This window comes from Aedes albopictus, chromosome 1, assembly GCF_035046485.1.
Source record: "Aedes albopictus strain Foshan chromosome 1, AalbF5, whole genome shotgun sequence".
Classification (NCBI taxonomy): domain Eukaryota; kingdom Metazoa; phylum Arthropoda; class Insecta; order Diptera; family Culicidae; genus Aedes; species Aedes albopictus.
The window spans coordinates 69,119,241-69,141,786 of NC_085136.1; the positions used below are offsets into that span (position 1 = coordinate 69,119,241).

A 22,546-nucleotide genomic window follows, 5' to 3' on the forward strand; every position below is an offset into this window, starting at 1 on the left:
ATCTTCGGAGAGATTCCCCTGGAATCTTCGGAGAGATTCCCCTGGAATCTTCGGAGAGATTCCCCAGGAATCTTCGGAGAGATTCCCCAGGAATCTTCGGAGAGATTCCCCAGGAATCTTCGGAGAGATTCCCCAGGAATCTTCGGAGAGATTCCCCAGGAATCTTCGGAGAGATTCCCCAGGAATCTTCGGAGAGATTCCCCAGGAATCTTCGGAGAGATTCCCCAGGAATCTTCGAAGAGATTCCCCTGGAATCTTCGGAGAGATTCACCTGGAATCTTCGGAGAGATTCACCTGGAATCTTCGGAGAGATTCCCCTGGAATCTTCGGAGAGATTCCCCTGGAATCTTCGGAGAGATTCCCCTGGAATCTTCGGAAAGATTCCCCTGGAATCTTCGGAGAGATTCCCCTGGAATCTTCGGAGAGATTCCCCTGGAATCTTCGGAGAGATTCCCCTGGAATCTTCGGAGAGATTCCCCTGGAATCTTCGGAGAGATTCCCCTGGAATCTTCGGAGAGATTCCCCTGGAATCTTCGGAGAGATTCCCCTGGAATCTTCGGAGAGATTCCCCTGGAATCTTCGGAGAGATTCCCCTGGAATCTTCGGAGAGATTCCCCTGGAATCTTCGGAGAGATTCCCCTGGAATCTTCGGAGAGATTCCCCTGGAATCTTCGGAGAGATTCCCCTGGAATCTTCGGAGAGATTCCCCTGGAATCTTCGGAGAGATTCCCCTGGAATCTTCGGAGAGATTCCCCTGGAATCTTCGGAGAGATTCCCCTGGAATCTTCGGAGAGATTCCCCTGGAATCTTCGGAGAGATTCCCCTGGAATCTTCGGAGAGATTCCCCTGGAATCTTCGGAGAGATTCCCCTGGAATCTTCGGAGAGATTCCCCTGGAATCTTCGGAGAGATTCCCCTGGAATCTTCGGAGAGATTCCCCTGGAATCTTCGGAGAGATTCCCCTGGAATCTTCGGAGAGATTCCCCTGGAATCTTCGGAGAGATTCCCCTGGAATCTTCGGAGAGATTCCCCTGGAATCTTCGGAGAGATTCCCCTGGAATCTTCGGAGAGATTCCCCTGGAATCTTCGGAGAGATTCCCCTGGAATCTTCGGAGAGATTCCCCAGGAATCTTCGGAGAGATTCCCCTGGAATCTTCGGAGAGATTCCCCTGGAATCTTCGGAGAGATTCCCCAGGAATCTTCGGAGAGATTCCCCTGGAATCTTCGGAGAGATTCCCCTGGAATCTTCGGAGAGATTCCCCAGGAATCTTCGGAGAGATTCCCCAGGAATCTTCGGAGAGATTCCCCAGGAATCTTCGGAGAGATTCCCCAGGAATCTTCGGAGAGATTCCCCAGGAATCTTCGGAGAGATTCCCCAGGAATCTTCGGAGAAATTCCCCAGGAATCTTCGGAGAGATTCCCCAGGAATCTTCGGAGAGATTCCCCAGGAATCTTCGGAGAGATTCCCCAGGAATCTTCGGAGAGATTCCCCAGGAATCTTCGGAGAGATTCCCCAGGAATCTTCGGAGAGATTCCCCAGGAATCTTCGGAGAGATTCCCCAGGAATCTTCGGAGAGATTCCCCAGGAATCTTCGGAGAGATTCCCCAGGAATCTTCGGAGAGATTCCCCAGGAATCTTCGGAGAGATTCCCCAGGAATCTTCGGAGAGATTCCCCAGGAATCTTCGGAGAGATTCCCCAGGAATCTTCGGAGAGATTCCCCAGGAATCTTCGGAGAGATTCCCCAGGAATCTTCGGAGAGATTCCCCAGGAATCTTCGGAGAGATTCCCCAGGAATCTTCGGAGAGATTCCCCAGGAATCTTCGGAGAGATTCCCCTGGAATCTTTGGAAAGATTCCCCGGATTGTCCGGAGAGTTCCGTTGGAATTTCCGAAGAGTTCCCCCGGGATCTTCTCAGAGTTCCCCTGGGATCTCCGGAGAGTTATCCGGAATCTCCGGAGAGTTTCCCCGGAATCTCCGGAGAGTTTCCCCGGAATCTCCGGAGAGTTTCCCCGGAATCTCCGGAGAGTTCCTCCGGAATTTCCGTAAAGTTCCCGTAAAACCTCCGTAGAAATCTCGGCAATAGGTTCTCCGGAGAGATTAATCAGAATTTCCGTAGAAATCTCGACAATATTTTTCAAAATATACGGTATTCCCCAGAATCCAGGTAGAAGTTGCCTAGGATTTCCGTAGATATTCCTCAGAATAATTTCACAAAGGGGCTTTTCTCTACAGAACAACTCAAACACATAGCGTTATTGTCTAAAACCTTTTGTTTATACTACGATTTCACAATCGGTTGGGTCTGCTTGCCCAACCAAACGTAAGCATCGTCCGCCTTCTGCTCCAACAGCAAAGGCCCTACCTCCCGCAAAACTCGCTCGTGATACCTGTTCACCAACTGCACCTCGTGCTCACTCATCAACGCCACGTCCATGAGCTTGGTCTGCAGCGGCGCCACCGTATTGGTGTAGAACGTCAGCGCCCCTCGACCTCCGAAGTCGTGCGCCACGTTGGCCTTCACCACCTGGACAATGTCCTCCAGCCGGATCCCGAACTGGTTCGCTTCGTAGTATCCCGGTTCGTTCGAGGTGAACATGTTCTCCTGAAGACCCTGATTGCCCGGAGAGGACGTACTGGACACTATGGACGGCGGGTATTCGTGAACTCCCAGGAAGGATCCAATGCCGTGACCGGTGCCGTGGCCGTAGTCCAGCCCGACGTCCCACAGCGATCGGCGAGCCATCGCGTCGAAGAAAGTGCCGGAGGTCTTGGTGGGAAAGACCGCCGATCCGAGGCTGAGGAAACCTTTTAGAACGCGGGTGAAGGCTTCCTTCTGGAAGACATTTGGTTCACCCATGTGCACAGATCTGGTGATGTCCGTCGTACCATCGAAGTACTGACCACCGGAATCGATGAGGTAGATATTGTCTCTGGTGATCAAGGCGTCCGTCTCTTCGTTTGGACTGTAGTGAACGATGGCCCCATTCGGACCGAAGGCGCTGATTGCGGTGAAACTTAAGTCTACGAAGTTCTCCTGCATACTACGGAACTCACGCAGCTTCGCCGCACCCGACAGCTCCGTTATGTTCTCCGAATCGACGTTCTCCTCGAGCCAATGCAGATAACGGACAACGGCCGCACCATCCCTAATGTGAGTCTTCCGCATGCCTTCCGCTTCAACGGAGTTCTTGACGGCCTTCATCGTAGCCAGAACGCTGTACAGCTGAATTCGCTTGTCCGCCGGAACTTTGGAGTAGATCGCTTGACTGCACGAAGTGGCCACGATCAGCTTACCATCGCTTTCAGCTTGGGTCTCAATACCGTCGAGAATGTCCCCGTAGTCTCGAACCACCACGGAGATTCCCTCCTCTCGGAAGTGCTCCTGGATGGTCTCGTTGATTCGGTCCGGATTGGTAAAAAGAATGATCTCACTCTTGGATACGATGACGTACGCAAAGAACACCGGGTTGTAACGGATGTCCGTTCCTCGGAGGTTCAACAGCCCTGGGAGATTGTGAGAAGGAGATTGATCAATCGATCACCTACAGGTAAGGACCATACGTACAGGCGATTTCATCCAGTCCGTTGATTACGATAGCCGTAGCTTTGTGGGTGTCCAAGGTTTCACGGATAGCGGTGATCTTATCGGCAGATCGTTTTCCTCCAGTTAAAAAAGACATTGTTCAAATGCGAAATACATACAGTATCGTTAACCATCGATCCTTACCAGAAAACTTGATATCCAGCCGAATCAGATCCCCACTGGTCTGCGCCGGACGGTTGTTCCACACGATGTCCACCGGGTTGCGTTCCAGCGTGACCAGCCGATGTCCACCAGCTGCCAAAACCGCTCCCAGTCGTTCGAACTCAGTGCTGGCGATCAGGAAAGGATCCGTCCCAACCTGAGACCCCGAGGGTAGATTCTCCAGCAGCCATTGGTCACGCGTCAGAACTCCGCTGACGCCTTCCTTCATCAGGGTCCAATGGGAGGAGTCCAGTTGGTTTTCCGCCTGCAAGTGGTATCGCGAGTCGGTCCAGAGCAGTGCCTTGTCTAGGGTAATGATCGCCGTTCCAGCAGAACCGGTGAAGTTGGTCACGTATTGAAGGCGCCGGTCGTGCTGGGAGATGTACTCCGTCTGAAATACGGGGCATTTATATGGACTTCCAAAGTACTTTGAACGCGGGTCGTACATACGTTGTGGGCATCAACCGACGGCACGATGTAAGCCGCCACGGAGTAGTCCTGCATGTGGCTACGGATCTCCGTCAGGATTGTGTCCATCGTTTTCGGGGTGTTATCGAACATGTATTCGTCATCGTTGTTGAGCGCTCTGTAGAACGAGAAAGAGAAGTGTTAACATAGTAAGCCTTGCATTTAGTGTGCAGCATCAAATTACTTCCAGTTCACTCCTCTAACCGATCAGTCTAGTTTACCCTGCTATCAGATTAACCCTCTAATACCCAAATTTTTGATTTTGATCTAAATATCATTTTTCGTCATCTAAAATCGATTTAAACATGTTTTGGAAGATGATTCTTTTTAAATCTCGATTTCGTGAATTTCAGTTTTTGATTTTTCTAATTTTTATTTTTGAACATCCCCACACTTTTATATTTTTCCTGGAAGCCTATTTGGGGTACGGATTTTTTGGGATGAAAACATTTTGAGATTTTATGATTATTGTTGAAATATTTAAATTTTATTTTTTTTTCTTATAAAATATTATTTTCCGTGTAATTTTAAGGAAAATAATTTTAGAGTGTATTCGATCTCCTTAAAGTATTAAACAAGGATAGAATTGTTTGGGAAAAATTTAAAATATGTTAATTGTAGCGATTCAATACAAAATAAACAATGATTTCTAAAAGGTGACCAAAACATCAATTTTTCAATGATTTTTAAAAAATGTAAATACGCTTTAAAATACACCAAAAACCATTTTGAGATATACAAAACAGTCCTAAATATCAGCCAAAAATATAAAAAAAATTGATTTCCCACGACACAAAAATTACAAAAATGCTCAAACTATACCCCGTCTAAAGGCGGGGTTGGGTATTAGAGGGTTAAAAGTCGTAGTGCGAGTAACCATAGAAACAGCCGATCAACAAGCCTGAGAATTTTTATTTTTTTTAACTTCAAGATTTTTTCACGTGGGGTCTCCAGTCAGCCTAGTGGTTAAGGCTATGGATCGCCAATCCGGAGACGGCGTGTTCGATTCCCATTCCGTTCGGGAAAATTTTCCTGACTCCCTGCGCAGTGCGCATAGTGTACACACTTAGAAATTCTGAAATTTGCACGAAACGGAATCACCAAAAAACGTAAATGTTTTCAAGACAGAATCACAAACTGGACTCAATTTTACGCGCATCATGTAAATGCTGGTTGGTTAACAAATCCGTTTCACCAGAAACGTAGAATCAGTATCACGTTCATCAGTCCCCTTCCAACTGGGTGAAATAGCCGAGAGGTAAGAGATGTGGCTCACGATCAGCAGATCCGGAGTTCGAATCTCATGCATGACAATATTTTACTTTTCTATGTTTCATCCGTCAAATCGGTTCTAGCGATTGCTAGACGCTAAGAAAAAATAAGTTTTATTTTGGGGTGTCTTAAAAGACGTAAATTTACATGTTATAACCTCTAAATTTGTGTTTTTGAAGATGCTCGTATATGTCAGGTTCAGGACACTTAAAATTACATGATATTTTCTAGGTGTGTATCATTATGGTTGCTTCACAATATACAAAGTCATGCAATGGCAGGCAAAGAAAGCCCTTCACCTAAACACTGTGGAAGTGCTCAAACAACACTAAGTTGAAGAGAGGCAGGCCAATTTCCAGTGGAAACGTAAAGCCATAAAGAGAAGAAGCAGAAGATTTTTTTTACGCTCGGAATCAAGCCAGAAGCTCATACTATCATAGTGGAAGGTAGCGGTAGCGGCGACAGCCACGATTGGAAGAGTACGTGGACGAGATAATGTTCACAAGTCACAAACTTGAAGGAATCGGGTTCAAATTGGATGACGAGTGGCGTTTGCGGACCCTGCTGATGGGATTACCGTGGTGGTATGAACCCATGATCATGAGGCTCGACGCGTCTGGAGTTCAAGTAACGGAGGAAGTAGTCAATTCCAACATCCTACCAAATGTGACTTGTGAAAGAGATGGGAGCTCTGGACACTCTGCTGGAGCATTGCTGAAAAAGCAACAAGAAGCAAGGTCATTCCGCATCAGATTGCCCGCAGAAGTCGACGGTCATTGGAAGCTCTAGCCCTCATAAGCAAGCGGCGTTACTGACACTGCATAATCTGGTGCAGCTGACAGAGAGTTATGGATCCTGGATTCTGGAGTGGGACGTCACATGTCACATGGCTTCTCCAAGAAGCCAAGGAGTCGGCTGAATGAATCACCGGTCTCGATATCGCCAACGTTTTGTGTGTTCCAGATCTCACATTGAACAGTATAAGAGGCGCGATTGGTGATCAAGGGCTGTTTGCAAGTCAAGGGCGTGGACTACCAGGACAGGTATTCTCCCGTCGTCCATTATGCTACACTGCGGTACCTCCTTGCATCGACGGCGTAGTCAATCAACGAAGTGCACCAAATGGACGCGGTAACTGAATTCCTGCTGGGCGACTTCAATGACGAGAAGATGTTCATGGAGCAGTCAGAAGTCCATGATCATGGTCCTGGAAGCGTTCGGAATCCAGATGCGAATCCGGATACGATACTTGCGAAGATTCTGCAGGACGTGAAATGACCTGAAAAGTCTGTTGAAAACGACTCTGGATGCCCGTACTAGGGCCAACTCGGGGCAAAACCAAAGTCGTCGAAGCCGAACAAGAGTCACTACGGAACTACGGATGATCTGTTCTGGTAAAAGTCCATCAAAAATGTGGCGGATACGAATGCTTATGACAAGTAATCGCAGAAGCATATAAAGAAACCGTTAGATGAGAAGCTAGCAGGCGGCGCCCACACGACTAGGTGGTCAGGGAAACAGGGAGGTTGCGGAAAGGAATAGGGGGTTGCGATTGCTGATTGGTCCTCAACAACCACAATATAGGGTTGATCAGGAGAAGGATGCCCCTTGGGCCAAAGTAGAGCGGAACAAGAAGAAGAAAAAGCCGCAAGAGGTGCAGGAGCGCATACACCATGCCTAAAAACGTGGGAGAGCAGGTGCCATGCGCGAGAAGGACGACGCGCTTGTCATCAAGACTGAACAGTCCGATTTCCGGAAGTCTTGAAGGCGATGAGGAGCGACGCCAAGCTTGTGGATCTGGGAGCCAACGTGCGCAGTATTAGACGTACTCGTACAAGCCCTCGAACTCAAGCTCGAAAAGGAACGTCTACAAATGTCTGGCGAAAGAGGTCTTTGGCTGGCCCTGTCGGGCGGTTCCCCCAAGGCAAGCCGAATACTAACCCTGAAGGTCGGCAAGTCGGACCCCAGTCAGGTATCCCGGAAAGCTGAGAAGCGTGTGCCTGAAAAAAACTGGCCCGTCCCGGAAGGATGGGAACAAGGGGTTGCGACCGTTGGGTCGCAGAGCAGGGTGAACTAAGGGGAAAACCCCTCTTGTACGAAGGCCGATCGAAAGGAGAAGAAAAAAATAAAGCCGCATTTCGAGGTAGCTAGAAACGTCGAACCAAGGCGTAAAAAAGTAGACGACGTGCTCGTCTGGTGCGTATGTCATCTGACATTCCTTGAGCCACCAACAAACAAACCACCTTTCAGGTGTCTGGAACCAGGACACAAGGGACTGCAAAGGCCCTGACAGGAGCAAACTGTATAGGAGATGCGGCGCCGAAGGCCATAAGACACAAGGCTGCACGAGTCCACCCATTAGCCTGATTTGTACCGGGAAATCCGCGAACAACAGTCATCCAACGGTTGGTCCAAGAAAGCCGCAGTGAATAAATCACAGTGCAGATAACACAACTGAACCTGAACCACTGTGACGCGGCTCAGCAACTGCTTTCTCAGTGGGAGACGGATATCGCCATCATAGCGGACCTATACCGAGTACCCCCCGGTAACGGAAATTGGGTTTCGGATGGGTCCAGAAAAATGGCGGCGATATGGACGACGGGTCCAGGAGTTGGTGTCTACTACCTATGAGGGTTTCGTGGTCGCCAAAGTAAACGGGGTCTTCTTCTGTAGCTGTTATGCGCCTCCGCGGTGGCCGATGGTAATAGCGGCTGACTTCAATGCCTGGGCCGTCGAATGGGGAAGCCGTTTCACGAACCGGCTGGGTCAGATCCAGCTAAAAACACGAAACGGAGCGGAGTCAATCATTGACGTGACCTTTTGTACACCAAAACCTCCATTTAGGTAATGAGTCGGGACTGCCTAAATAGAATTTTTACCTAAATGGATCCATTACCTAAATGGATTCAGTCTATTACCTAAATGGAATACAAGGTTGAAAACAAGTTCAAGAAGGGAGAGTGACTAGAAGATTTAAAGGGGGTCATGCGGAGTTTCAGAGGACTTTCAAGGGAGTCTCAGGAAAGGAGGGGCTTTAGGGGCATTTTCGGGGGTTTTGGAGGGTCTCAGGTCAGACTTGTCATTCAAATGACTAGATGGGCAAAAAAACGAAAAACCCTGCAAAATTCCGCCAGACTGAAAAATTATTAAATGTCGGGTCAAAGTCGGGTCAATTTTTATCGTTTGTTGGGCCACTGTTGGACCAACATCGAACAACTGTTGAGTCTATATTGGGTTTGCCGGCCAAAATGAAAACAGGTCAATGATAGGTTGATGTCGGGTTTGACGTCATCAATGATGACCAATGACAATCATATTCCATTTAGGTAACGTTACCTAAATGGAGGGACCTAAATAGATTTTACCTAAATGGATCCTACCTAAATGGAGGTTTGAGTGTAGTCCTGGCTTAACAAGTAGATCGCTACAGTATCGACTACAACAACAGCAGGCAGCTGGTAGAGGAAGAGGGGGCTAGGCCAAGGCCAAGCCCTCGCAGGTAGAAGACATCATACTTCGAAGAAGGGGTATTTAGGGAGGCGCTCCGTCGCGAGCGAAACTTTTTGGTTTATACGGCGACGAGCTGGTCACGTACGTGTGATGCGACCATGCCTAGGCGAGTCCACCCTAGAAATGGGAGGCCACCCGTTTACTGGTGAACTCAAGTGATTGCAGACCTGCGCCGCGCCTGCCTACGGGCTAGGCGGAGGATGCAACGAGCACGAACTGAGGTAGAACGAAATGAACGGCGGGTTGTGTTGTGCCGCTTTGAGGGTCTCTGCCAGAGCGCCAATGTGAACCCGTGGAGTGACGCCTACAGGATCGTGATGGCAATGACAAGAGGCGAAATGGCTCCTACAGAGCAGTCTCCACGGATGTTGGAGGGGATCATCGAGGGGCTTTTCCCGTGTCATGATCCTAGTTCTTGGCCTCCTTTCGTAGGACAGCCGGGTACTGGAGCTGGCGATGAGGAGAGGATCACCGATGTGGAACTTGCGGGGATAGCTAAGTCCCTTAGCGTAGGTAAGGCCCCAGGTCCGGACGGAGTTCCGAACCTGGCCTTAAAAGTAGCTATTGCAGAGGCTCCCGAGATGTTCAGGTCTGCTATGCAGAAATGCCTGGACGAGGGAGTTTTCCCAGAAGCTTGGAAGAGGCAGAGCCTGGTAATATTGCCAAAGGCGGGGAAACCACCCGGAGACCCGTCGGCATATAGACCAATATGCTTGATTGACACGGCGGGGGAGGCGCTCGAAAAGATCATCCTCAATAGAATGTTGCGGTTCACCGAGCGCGAAAATGGTCTTTCGAGTTACCAGTACGGCTTCCGGAAGGGGAGGTCGACCGTGGACGCTATCTTGTCGGTTACAAAAACCGCCGAGAAAGCACTCGAGCCTAAGAGAGGGATTCGCTACTGTGCAGTAGCGACTCTGGATGTAAGGAATGCGTTTAATATGTAGCGCCAGCTGGCCAGCTATTGCCGATGCGCTCTTGCGTCCGGAGATACTTCCAGAATCGAGTACTAGTAGAAGTGCTTTCACATAACCTGAGGAGTCCCGCAAGATTTCATCTTGGGTCCGGTGTTATGGAATGTCATGTACGACGAGGTATTGAGATTAGAATACCCAGTGGGAGTTAAGATTGTCGGATTTGCCGACGACATTAAGTTCGAAGTCTACGGTGAAACGATCGAGGAGGTGAAGTTGACTACCGACCACTCGATCAAGGCTGTGGAGGCGTGGGTGCAGTTCAGGAAACTGGAGCTGGCTCACCACAAGACAGAGGTGACGGTTGTTAACAAGAGTGCACTATCCTGTCAAAGCGCTCCGTCAAACACTTGGGCGTGATGATCGACGATAAGCTTACCTTCGGTAGCCACGCGAGGTAAACCATCGCTAGAGTCGTCGCCAGCCAATCAGCTGGCGGCAGACTGACTTTTCTCCGATCTCACTAACACAAACAGCAGCAGAGGTGGCGCTTGATTTGTCGCGATGAATCAAAAATGCCGACTGGCAGTGCGTTTTATTGTGAAAGCAACACACAATACTTGCTGTGCAGTTGGAAGCAGGCGTGGCCTAGACCCTGCCTACCTTCCGAGGACAAAGGGAGTGATAAGGACCACTCGGAAAACAGACTAAGCATCAGCATGCTACCTTTGTGAACTCCCCAAAGCGAGTCAATGATGTTCGTTGCTGCATGCTACGAAGCTAACCTTGAGGGTGCGATGTGCACTAGCCCCTCTGTGAAGCATTGTCTTCTTGGTGGTTCCGGATAGACAAAGGGTTTGGCGACCATGGGAATGTTGTGTGGATCGAGGAAAGAGTAGTCCTTGCTTTTATTTTTGTTGTATGTAGAAAACGGGACTACCAGAATTTCCCTATTCAGGCGTCTGTTGAGCAGATTATGGTGTTACGGGCCCACGGTTTTCACGATTCTGGGAAGGAAAGTCAGCAGCCCGACCAGTTCTGATTGAAATGAAGCGAAACGAATCGTACGATACCTGAGTACCACAGAAGATCTGAAGCTACATCTTGGAGGAACAACCAAAGCTCTGAAATGGTATGTGAATGCTGATTGAGTAGGAGATGACAACGATCGGAAATCCAACTCTGGATACTTGGTATTCCTTGGTGGAAATCTAGTATCGTGGGGAGTTTGTAATTCTGATTGCTGCTCGCGAGGACAATACCGTGCTCAGTGCCGCACGTCTGATGCGGTCGACCGAGACCGAAAAATAAGGACGAGTCATGCATGGCAAACCATGCGCTGGTCGGCCGCGCACTGTCATCGACTAGAGCGGAATTTGTAGCATTGGCGGACTCCTGTCCAGAGTTGCTATGGTTGAAGAAGCTCTCAACCGATTTCGGTGAACTTTCCGGACCTATCAAATTACTGGAAGATAACCAGATTTGTGTGTCGGGGCCTGTGACGTAGTGATCACTCGTTTGCTCCATAAGCGGATGGTTATGGGTTTGCTCCCTGCCTCGGCACTTGGTATTTTTTTTTTTCAGCTGTTTAACCCCCCGGAAGTTACTGACACTGAACGTTTTCTGAGCCTATAACTCTAACGGACACGGAAACTTGGATATCGGCAAACGGAAGCTCATAATGGATGGATCGCAATCGGATTGGAGCATCATCGTGATTATAATTCTACCACCCAAGCAACACACTTGGACATTAATAAGTTCCTGTAATTTGTATGCAACTATATTGAAAGTTATGCCATTTGAACCAATCGTCTTATTAACGACTAAATTGCAACCAAAAAAGCGCAAGAGGTGGAGCCAATATAAAACATCCATTCGTGATATAAACGATTTTAATACGCGATCGAATTATAACCAAGATACAACTTATAGTCGACTTAAAAAATGGTGACCGATTCGACAACTAGTCAGTTAGACACCACATCCTTCACTGCCAGTTATTATGCATCAACAGTTTCGTTCATGTGATTATTAAATTGTGTGCATAAAAATACCGCAAATAAGGCTGACCGAGCACGTCAATTTGTGTGCCGTTCCAGATTTATCGGTAAGTTACGCATTTTAGCTCCGTATTCTCAACGCGCCTCCGTCTACCTATCATTTTGCGAGTGAAAATTTAGGCATTTGTGGTAAAAATTAACTCGCCATATTGCTTTGGCGGAGTGCATTTCAGCAGCTTATTTAATGCACCCATAAAATGCTGAAAATTTATTTAAGAATTTAGAAAGATACTATTTGCTGAATCATGTCTATGGGAATCCGTATTGACAAAGTACAACAATGCTGCACGTGGTACACGGAACCGCCAAACTGCCAAAAATTGGATTCTTTTGTCGCAATCTTATAGTTCGGCCCAATAAGTCAACATTTGAGTGAATCGATTAAACTCACGCAAGGTAAATTGCATTTACCTCCAAGCTCCAACTAAAAATATACTCAAGAGAAGGTAAATTCAACCCAAGATCCCCTTCAATCAACCCAAATTTGGGTAAATCTACATTTACCCAAAATTGGTTTGTTGGCCTCAAGGACCCCCGTTGGATAGACGCATCTCTGTTTATTTACGACAACATCTGTGGGGGAGAGAGGAAAAACAACCTAATTTTGGGTAACTAATCAATTTGATATACTCATTTTAGGGTAAAATCGACCCAAAATAAGGTAGTTTTAATTTTCCGTGTAGGACATAAATAACCAAAAAAGCAGACACTTGGACGTGTACTTCCCATTTACGTCGACAAGAGGCTGTCCATTTATTACGTAACGAAAATTTCACGTTTTTTGTAAAAAAATGTAAACCCATTGTAAAATTTTTCGTGGGAAACTCCTAATACTTTTGTACGTTACGTTAGATCTCTCAAAACCCCATATATTCAAATCTTCCCAGTGATAGGTACCAGTCGTTCAGTACTGCGAAAATGAGGCAGAATATTTTTTATTGGGCCAATATTTATTATACTTCCAATCAGTTTTCTTTTCTATTTTACCACTTTAATTTTATAAAATTTTGGAATATGTCGATAAATTTATGAAGAAAAGGTTACATTTTATTTGTACACGATTTCGAAACATTTTGGTTTTTTATAGCGGATTTTATATTTTTCGCGATCACAAAAACATTTTGCCGCACATTTTGGAACATCTATCTCTCCTGTCAAAATTGTTCGTTATGTTCTAAATAAGTTCCAGGTGCAACATGTTTATAACAATCAGAATCAATGTTTTGGTTGATTTGGTTTGTAAACGGTTGTAGCTAAGATTCGTTGAAACAATCAGATTATACTTTAGTTACAAATTGGTTTCGCAAGTTTCGACTAATGATGACGATTGTTTTCATTTTGCTAGTTGTTGGCATCCAGTTCGATACAGTAGAATTGTATACATTTAGGCGTACATAGTGTAAGAGCTGTTGTCAATTGGAATCGCTCACGTAGTAGATAAAAGAGCTGTAAATTAGGTAAGTGGATAAGAATAAAAAAAAACCCAGAGTTGGATTAATCAACTGGATGAAGAAAAAAATCGAGAGAAGGTCACAGCAAATTCACACCAAATTGCATTTGCCACAGATTTGAAGATGAAAAACATAATTTCTGTGCAGTACTGTCCAACTGCTGAGCAGTTAGCCGGATATGATGACGAAGCCCCTTTCTAGAGTAAGATCGGGCTCAAATGTTCAAGGAATACCTAGCCACACGTGTTTTACTTCCTCGCTCTCTAAGAATAGTGACTAGATCATTAAGTTCGTTTCTACAAAAAAGTTTTGAAAAAAAAATCCAAACATCAAATGTGAATGAGTGTAATCAGTTTCGTACCTTTTAATTCCGCCCTATGTTGCTTATCCTTTGACAGATACGCGTATCTCGACTACTACTTGTAATCTTCCTCAGTGTCATTTATCCACTTGTTCCAGTGGATAACTGACACTGAGGAAGATTACAAGTGGTAGTCGAAATACGCGTATCTGTCAAAGGATAAGCAACATAGGGCGGAATTAAAAGGTACGAAACTGATTACACTCATTCGAAGAGGGTATTCTGTTTAGAGGGTTCGAAAAGTCGGTACAAGATCAAATGTGATCCACCTTAAATTAGATAAAAAAAATAAAAGAGTACATATTTTACAACACCATAGTCTAAACGAATTGCAAAGCTACAATCAGGCAGCTGTATCCCATTGATAGAACAATTTATCTCATAATACAACGAAGTTCAGCATCCATTTGTATCTTATCTCAGCAAAGCGACTGCCAATCACACCAATTTGTGCTTGTATTGGATGGTAATTCCCCTACTTCCATCCAAATCTAATCAAAGTCAATTTCGTCATTCACTCCGGCGGATGCTGGCCTCGGCCTGGGATAGGTAATCTCGCAAAACAATGCCAAAAAATGGTTGCTCCGACCGATCGATACAGACATTATCTCAACGAAGTCATCTTCAGTCGTAGTCGTCTCGACGTCGTCGTCGACGTCGTATCACTCAAATGCGATGGATGTCATTATACTGAGGGAAGATGGCACATTAACGCTTATACTGCTCGTTCGAATGGTGATGCTACCTTACCACCTCACTCTACGAAGCATAAATAAAATTTCATTATCACCGCTCTTGACGAGCGCGAAATATTTCGCATTACTTTCCGCTTCTCCAGCACACCTACAGAGCCACCGTTCCGAGCCATGCGGTGCTGCTGTACTTGTCGTTAGCGTGTTTTACAACCCTCCGACACATCGTATTGCCATCCCGATAATCCATCCAAAGAGTCTGAAAGCAAGGGGAAAATCGTCCAATAACGAGCGTCGAAGCGCGCGACTGACACTTAAACCTGTGCGAAATATTATCTTCACTGCCAATTGGTCATTAATGGCTGAGAGCGTCAAAGCGGCTTGACAGCAGCCATAAAACGGGTTTTACACGGGCTGGCCACTGATAAGAGAGCCAGAACGGATTGCCCACGGAGTGATTATTGGAATTTCGAGTGCCCATTTTTTGTTGAAGTTGTTTTTCCTTTGGCGTAATCAATGTGTAAACTGGAAGGCTATATCTTCGTACACTCAAAAAACGAATTTTTGATAGAAGGCCAGCTGCAGCGGCCCTTGTCAGGGACCCCTTTCCATCCGCGGACTAGGATGCAATCCTGTCGACCGACGCCACGACAGCAACACTACCAGGATGATCTCCTCGCGGTCAGTTTTTCGCTACGTATAAGGGTCGAGTTCTACCGTAGGGCAGCGGTATGACATACGAAGTCGACTCCGAACCCCTGGACCACCTCGTATAGCGTTTGCACTAGTAATTCTCCGAGTCCACGCACCACCTCCTCTGTAGCTCCAATACGATGTGGGTGATAGCCGATGAAACGGCATTCCATCGGAACTCGTTATTACGCATCCTCTGTCTAAAAAGCAACCATGGCCCGAAAAGACCAGAGTCAGGAGGAATGTTACTTTCCCATGGTACCTATTGACCCAAATATCTACTCTCGGAATCAACCTGTGGGTCCACCTTCCTTTGGTAGAACTGTCTCACGCGCGCTGCCATTTGACCAAGGAGGCCAATCTGGCAGTCCTGCGTATGCCTCTTGTGCCGCGCATTTCGAAGCACTCCCCGAAAAGGATACCGATAGGCACCATAACAGTGATGAGGCAGAGCGCATCGTGTGGCTCGGTATGGTACACACTCACAACCCTCAGGCATACCCTAAGCCGAACCGCCATGCCTTAGTATGCACACTAGCCTGAAGCTTGCGCTTACTGGCATACATACATCGCAGAGCTACTGGACATCATTCCGGGCAGTGTCGCTATAGCAGTGAAGGCTCTTTTGCAGGCGTAATCAATGTGGCTTAAAGCCTGTATCCGCAATAATCGGGACACAGATGTACGGTTGTAGCTCTCTAATGAATCGGTAAAATTGGTCAAATAATTAACTGAGAACTCTTTGGTGTATGTTTATTGTTTGTGCCAAATTTCATAAAAATCGATGCATTACTTTTTACTGTGGATGAAAAACAAACAGACGTGATATTACGTATTTTGTACAATCATGACCAATTTTCATTCGCATAATAGATGGTTCTTTTAGGCTACAGTTCAAAGTTCTGTGATGATAATTATGAAATTTCGTTAGCAGTTATGATACTCATAGAGACACTTTCCTGCAAAATTTCATCAACTTTGATCAATTGGTTTGAAAGCTACTGGTGTTGATAAGGGTGAGTGTTAAAGAAATTTTTTCGTTTTTTTCATGTGCGATGTTTGCCTATGCACAACTTTTTTATTTCTCTGACAATTTTCATGAAACTTTCACAGAAGGTAACTGTTTATGTGTTTATTATGCCTGCAAGATTTGATGATTATTGGTATAGTACATTCAATAGTACAATCGAAACAATAAAGGGTGCTTACTAATTGCTCTCTGAGGGGCTAAAATCACGTTCAGTCTTAAAACATGTTTCGTCTATAAAATTGTCGGTAATACATCATTTTTTTTTTGAAATTTTGCCCATGCAACAAATGTAGATTGAGAGGTTTGTGTACAAAATTTCAGCCATTTCCTTTGCCATATTCAAAAGTTACAGTGCTGACAAGCAAAACTAGGGGCTGTACAAAATTTAATGGCGCACATTCTACTCTTTCATTGCTACAACAAAAAGTACTGCACCGATTCACATGAAATTTTGTGGGTGAAATGAACACATCTTAAGATGTTATTAGGTAAAATTTGAGCAGTTTTAATGTATCTATTGCAGAGTTACAGTTGTATTTCTGTGTCCCGATTATTGCGGATACAGGCTTTAGATGTGATAGTGCAATCGCCTACACTGATCACCGCCTGCTGCTCCGACTTCCGGTTGTTCACAACCATCACCTCAGTTTTGTGGTGAGCCAATTCCAGTTTACTGGAGCTCATCCACTCCTCCAGAACAGCGATCGAGTGGACTGCAGTCAATTTCACTTCCCTTAGGATAACGTCTACGATCGACCTTTCCTTCCGGAAACCGAACTGATTGCTCGAGAGACCATTGGATGATCCTCTCCAAGATCTCTGGAGATTGATCCGTAGGAGCATTTACACCTCTTGTTTTGGCCATAACGATCCTGTAGACGTCACCCCACGAGTTCGCAATGGCACTCTGACAGAGACCCTCGAAGCAGGTCTTTTTGCTTCGTCTTATCTCGGTCTTCAGCGCGGCTTTTGCAGCGGCGAACACCACCCGCCGTTTGTTTTGCTCTTCCTCTGATCGTGCTCGCTACATCCGCCGCCTAGCCCGTAGGCAGGCGCGACGCAGGTCCGCAATCGCTTGAGTCCACCAGTAAGCCGGTGGTCCCCAATTCTAGGGTGAACTTGCCTAGGCAGGGTCGCATCGCACGCACGTAAGAGCACCGCTACCAGCTCGTTGCCGTCTACACTAAGCAGGTTTCACCTCAGTGCCGTTTGGCCGAACGCCATTTGGCCGAAAAGGTCGTTTGGCCGAATGCCGTTTGGCCGAATTATTATCAAAAGGATTTGGAGGCGTGGGCAGACTCTGGATAACATTCTAGCTGCCAATATGACCATCAGAAATATTTCCTTCTTTTAATCATAGGCTATTCTTTCAAGTTTTTCCATCAAGGGATTAGTTGGCGTTGAAACTGGGAATATTTTTGTCAGAGATTTTTCCTTCTTTGAATCAAAGGCTGTTCTTTCGAGTTATACTGATAAAGGAAACAGTGGCAAGATCACTTAAGTTCATCATCCTTTTTCGGCCAAACGGCGTTCGGCCAAATGATACTTTCGGCCAAATGGCGTTCGGCCAAACGGCATTCGGCCAAATGGCGTTCGGCCAAATGACCCGGAACCCCCGTTGGGTATCTGTTGTTTGTGGATTTCCCAGTACAAGTCAGGTGGACTCGTGCAGCCTTGTACCTTAAGGCCTTCGCCGCCGCATCTCCTACACAACTTGCTCCTGTCAGGGCCTTTACAGTCCCACGACTTGTGCCCTGGTTCAAAGCACCAGAAGCACTCGGTGGGTCATGCAGGATCAGATGGCAAACTGAGCGGCACCCCTTCAACTTCCCTATTTCAACGGACCTATTCGCGTCCGCCGCTGAACCAAGGCTACCTGCGCCCTTGCCGGGCCCTTCCGTAGCCAAATGGCTGCAGCGACCACCTCTACCACGCACTGTTGCCGCAGTGCCATGACGAGATCCTCGGCGTCTGTTGACTCGTTCAGGTTCCTCACCTTCAGTGTCGCCTCCACCGTCAGAGCCCTCACCTCCACACCTTCACCCAGGACTTCTTCCGCCAACAGTTTGTAGGCGGCGCCCTTCTACTCCTTGTCGCGCTTTAGCTCGATAATCATCTCGCCCGTACGAGTACGTCTAATAGGGCGCACGTCGGCTCCGAGATCGCCGAGCTTGGCGTCGCCCCGCATCGCCTTCAAGAGTCCGAGTACTTAGACTTATCCGTCCTGATGACGAGTGCGTCGCCTTTGTCGTGCTTGGCACCTGCTCTATTACGCTGTCGCGGTTTGGCGTCCCTAGCAACCCCTGCCTGCGGATTTTTCTTCTTCTTCCGCTTCCGCTCCACCTTCGTCCAAGGAGGGTTCTCCCCTTGGTTCGCCCTAACCTGTGGTACCTGAGGGCCTATCATCGGTCGTAACCCCCCGTTCCCTTCCAACCAGGACGGGCTAGCCTTTTCGGGCTCAGCCTTCCCAGCTTTCCGGGACGCCTGGCTGGGGTCCGACTTGCCGGCATTACTGCCGACCTTCGGGGTTACTACCCGCCTAGCCTTGTGGGCACCGCCAGACAGCTGTCTCACTCGCTTCTGCGATTGCTTGTCACGACAAGCAATCGCACCCGCCGCACTTTTGGGACTGTCGGCGAAAGCGAAGGCCTCAGTCTGGGTAGACTTCGTATCCCTTGCTTTAGCCGGTTCCGCAGCTGCCACAGCTTTCACGAGATTTTCGTGATTCTGCTTGGCATCAGCAATCGACTTACGAAGTCGCAACAGGGTCGTTTTCAGGTCCTTGCTAATGTTGGACTTCGTGGACGCAAAGTCGATGATTTTGCCGAGCTGCTGCACAGCAATATCCATCGCGGACATCCCCTCATGTCTTTGGTTAACGGCCCTCGTCAACCACGCTCCGTCCATGACCACCACCGGCTGGCTTGTTGGTGGGATCGGAGTACCCACGCTGAAGCTGCGTACGCTGCTTCCCGCTCCTATCTCCTCACTTCTCCTAATTGGAGACCTCATCAACCCACTCCTTGGGAAGGGGTTGATCTCACCACTACCGCTACCTCCTGTATTCTGATTGTTATTTTTATTGTTCTCCATGCTTAACCCTTATGTGGCCGGCAGGGTACCCGGGTACACAGCACCCATTTAAAATACACGGTGTAGAAAAAAGCAAAAAGTTTGCCGGCCACATAACGGTTAAACCCACGAGTAGCACGGGAAAAAAAGGTCAACCACGCCAGAGCCCTGCATTAACGTGGTAAGGGACAACGTACTGTGGGGGGTGCCCAGGTACCCCACATTCTCCGTTAACGATCGAGCATATTTTTCACCCTAGAGCTCCCCTAGTTTAACGAACATGTTTGCGTCTGCCACAGATAGCTGTACCAAAGCTACCTGTGCCCCTGCCAAGCCCTTCCGTAGCTGAACGGCTGCGGTGGTCAATTTGCACCTCTTACTGTTGCCACAGTGCCGTAACGAATAATCTCAACGATGTTTGAGAGCTTCGCAATTGCTATGCCCCACCCAGGTGGCCGATAGACCAGTTCTCGTCCACGCTAGACCCACTGGCAAGCGCACTAGTAGGACTGAGTCCCTTGGTTATCGGTGGGGTCTTTAACGAGGTTGGGCTCTACTCGAGGCTGTGGCGGGATCAAACGTCGAGGTTGCGAATGTAGGCAGTACAAGCACCTATAGCAGAAACGGTGCGCAGTCCATCATTGCTGTGACCTTCTGGAGCCCGGGTCTTAACTCTAGCTCAGACTGGAGAGTTGACAACGGGTACACGCATAGTGATCACGAGTTGCAGTCGAGGATAACCGACACTCACCGAGGATGGCTAACCTCGCGTTTCGATAAGCCGGCATTCGTGAAAAGACTGCTCATGGTGCAGAACACCGACTACCTGTCTAGCGACGGTCTAGTTGGTACCCTGAGACGAGCGTACGACGCGGCAATGCCGAGACGATCCATACCCAGGAATGGACGAAGACCAGTATACTGGTGGTGCCAGGAGATCGCGGAGCTCTGCGCATCTTGCCACAGGGTAAGGAGAAGGATGCAAAGAGCTCGGACCGATGAGTTGAGAACGGAGCGAGAGGAGGCATACAGGGTGGCAAAATTGGCACTGAACAAAGAGATTAAGGTACGTAAGCGGGCGTGCTTCGTTGATCTCTGTCAGACGGCCAACAAAACCCCTTGGGGAGATGCCTACCGAGTAGTCATGTGCAAAACGAAAGGTACATCTGCACCACCAGAACGCTCTCCCGTGATGCTGCAGAGGATAGTGAAAACGTTGTTCCCACACCACGAGGTAAGACCATGGGCACTTACGCTGCAAGACCGTCTCGGTCCGAGCGAGGTTCCCCCAGTCAGTGACAAATGACGAGCTAGCCGCAATTGCGATAATCACTTAAGCTGAAGAAAGCCCCGGGGCCGGATGGCATTCCGACGGTGGCTATCAAAGCGGCCATCGGTACTAGCCCTGACATGGTCAGACTGGCTATGCAGAGATGCCTGGATAGAGACAGGTTTCCGGAGAGGTGGAAAAGGCAAAAACTGGTTCTATTGCCCAAGCACGGGAAGCCACAAGGCGACCCGTCGGCTTATATATACCAATCTGCTTATAAGACACGGCCGGGAAACTCCTTTACGGCATTATCTAGGATGAGTCTAACAGTTCGGCAGTTGCCTCGAGTAAGCGAAAGTTGCTCGCGTCAGTAGCGGTGTCCATACTACGGTAGCCATACTTCAGACCAATATTCAGCTGTCGTTGTGTTCAGCCATGGCACAGTAAAGGCTGGGTGGGTATGCTGCGCAATTTAGATCCCATTGTGATCCACAAGCCTCTGCCCAGCAACTCCTATCCCTACCTCCACGCGGTACCGGCCGGAAACTATGAGCAACCTTAGGGAAGATCGGGTAACCAACCCCGGTGGGAACTTTGGCTGACATGGAAGGGGGGGTTTGCTTCGGCAAACCTGAGCGTCTATTCTCCAGGAGGAGCGGCTCACAACAGCGTCTGATCCCCATGTTAGGGGCGGCTGATCTACGTTCGAGTGCCAGGGAAGGACTCTAAGCTCAACTGTGCACTTTGGTCACAGAATAATACGAACCGAGACCAACGGCAACGACCCCAGCGAACAAAAAGGACTTGCGATTGGAAACTCGGTACGTGGAACTGCCGATCTCTCAACTTCATTGGGAGCACCCGCATACTCGCCGATCTACTGAAGGACCGCGGGTTCGGCATCGTAGCGCTGCAGGAGATGTGTTGGACAGGATCCATGGTGCGAACGTTTAGAGGTAATCATACCATCTACCAGAACAGCTTTCATCGTGATGGGTGATATGCAGAGGCGCGTGATCGGTTGGTGACCGATCGACGAAAGAATGTGCAGGTTGAGGATCAAGGGCCGATTCTTCAACTTCAGCATAATAAACGTGCACAGCCCACACTCCGGAAGTACTGATGATGACAAGGACGCATTTTACGCGCAGCTCGAACGCGAGTACGAACGCTGTCCAAGCCACGACGTCAAGATCATCATAGGAGATTTGAATGCTCAGGTAGGCCAGGAGGAGGAATTCAGACCGACGATTGGTACGTTCAGCGCCGACCAGCAAACGAACGAAAACGGCTTACGACTCATTGATTTCGCCGCCTCCAAAAATATGGCTATACGTAGCACCTTTTTCCAACACAGCCTCCCTTATCGTTACCCCAGGAGATCACCACAGCAAACGGAATCTCAAATCGACCACGTTCTGATTGACGGACGGCACTTCTCCGACATTATCGACGTCAGGACCTATCGTGGCGCCAACATCGACTCCGACCACTATCTGGTGATGGTCAAACTGCGCCCAAAACTCTCCGTCATCAACAATGTACGTACCGGCGACCGCCACGGTACAACCAAGAGTGACTGAAGCAACCGGATGTCGCCATAGCATACGCGCAGAATCTCGAGGCCGCGTTGCCAGACGAGGGCGAGCTCGATGAGGCCCATCTAGAGGACTGCTGGAGTACAGTGAGTGAAAGCAGCCGTCAACGACGCAGCCGAGAACACCATCGGGTACGTGGAACGGAATCGACGGAACGAATGGTTCGACGAAGAGAGCAGAACGGTTTTGGAGAAGAAGAACGTAGCGAGGGTGGTAATGCTACAGCAAGGGACTCGACAGAACGTGGAACGTTACAAACAGAAGCGGAAACAGCAGACTCGCATCTTTCGAGAGAAAAAGCGCCTCCTGGAAGAAGCGGAGTGTGAAGAAATGGAACTGCTGCGCCGTTCCCAAGAAACACGGAAGTTCTATCAGAAGCTCAACGCATCCCGCAACGGCTTCC

At 48.1% G+C, this 22,546-nt stretch overlaps 1 protein-coding gene across 1 annotated transcript in view; it reads right to left on the reverse strand.

Moving 5' to 3' along the window:
• Positions 1–2,253: 2,253 nt before the first annotated feature.
• The window catches only part of LOC109410346 (xaa-Pro aminopeptidase ApepP), a 28,470-nt gene continuing 8,177 nt past the window's right edge, over positions 2,254–22,546 (reverse strand). Inside the window, exons 2-5 of the mRNA XM_019683896.3 lie at positions 4,197–4,332; positions 3,729–4,137; positions 3,567–3,662; positions 2,254–3,505 (exon numbers count right to left, since the gene is read on the reverse strand). Of these exons, the coding sequence (XP_019539441.3) occupies positions 2,280–3,505; positions 3,567–3,662; positions 3,729–4,137; positions 4,197–4,332 (1,867 nt within the window). The 3' untranslated portion in view covers positions 2,254–2,279. The remainder of the gene's footprint in view (positions 3,506–3,566; positions 3,663–3,728; positions 4,138–4,196; positions 4,333–22,546) is intronic.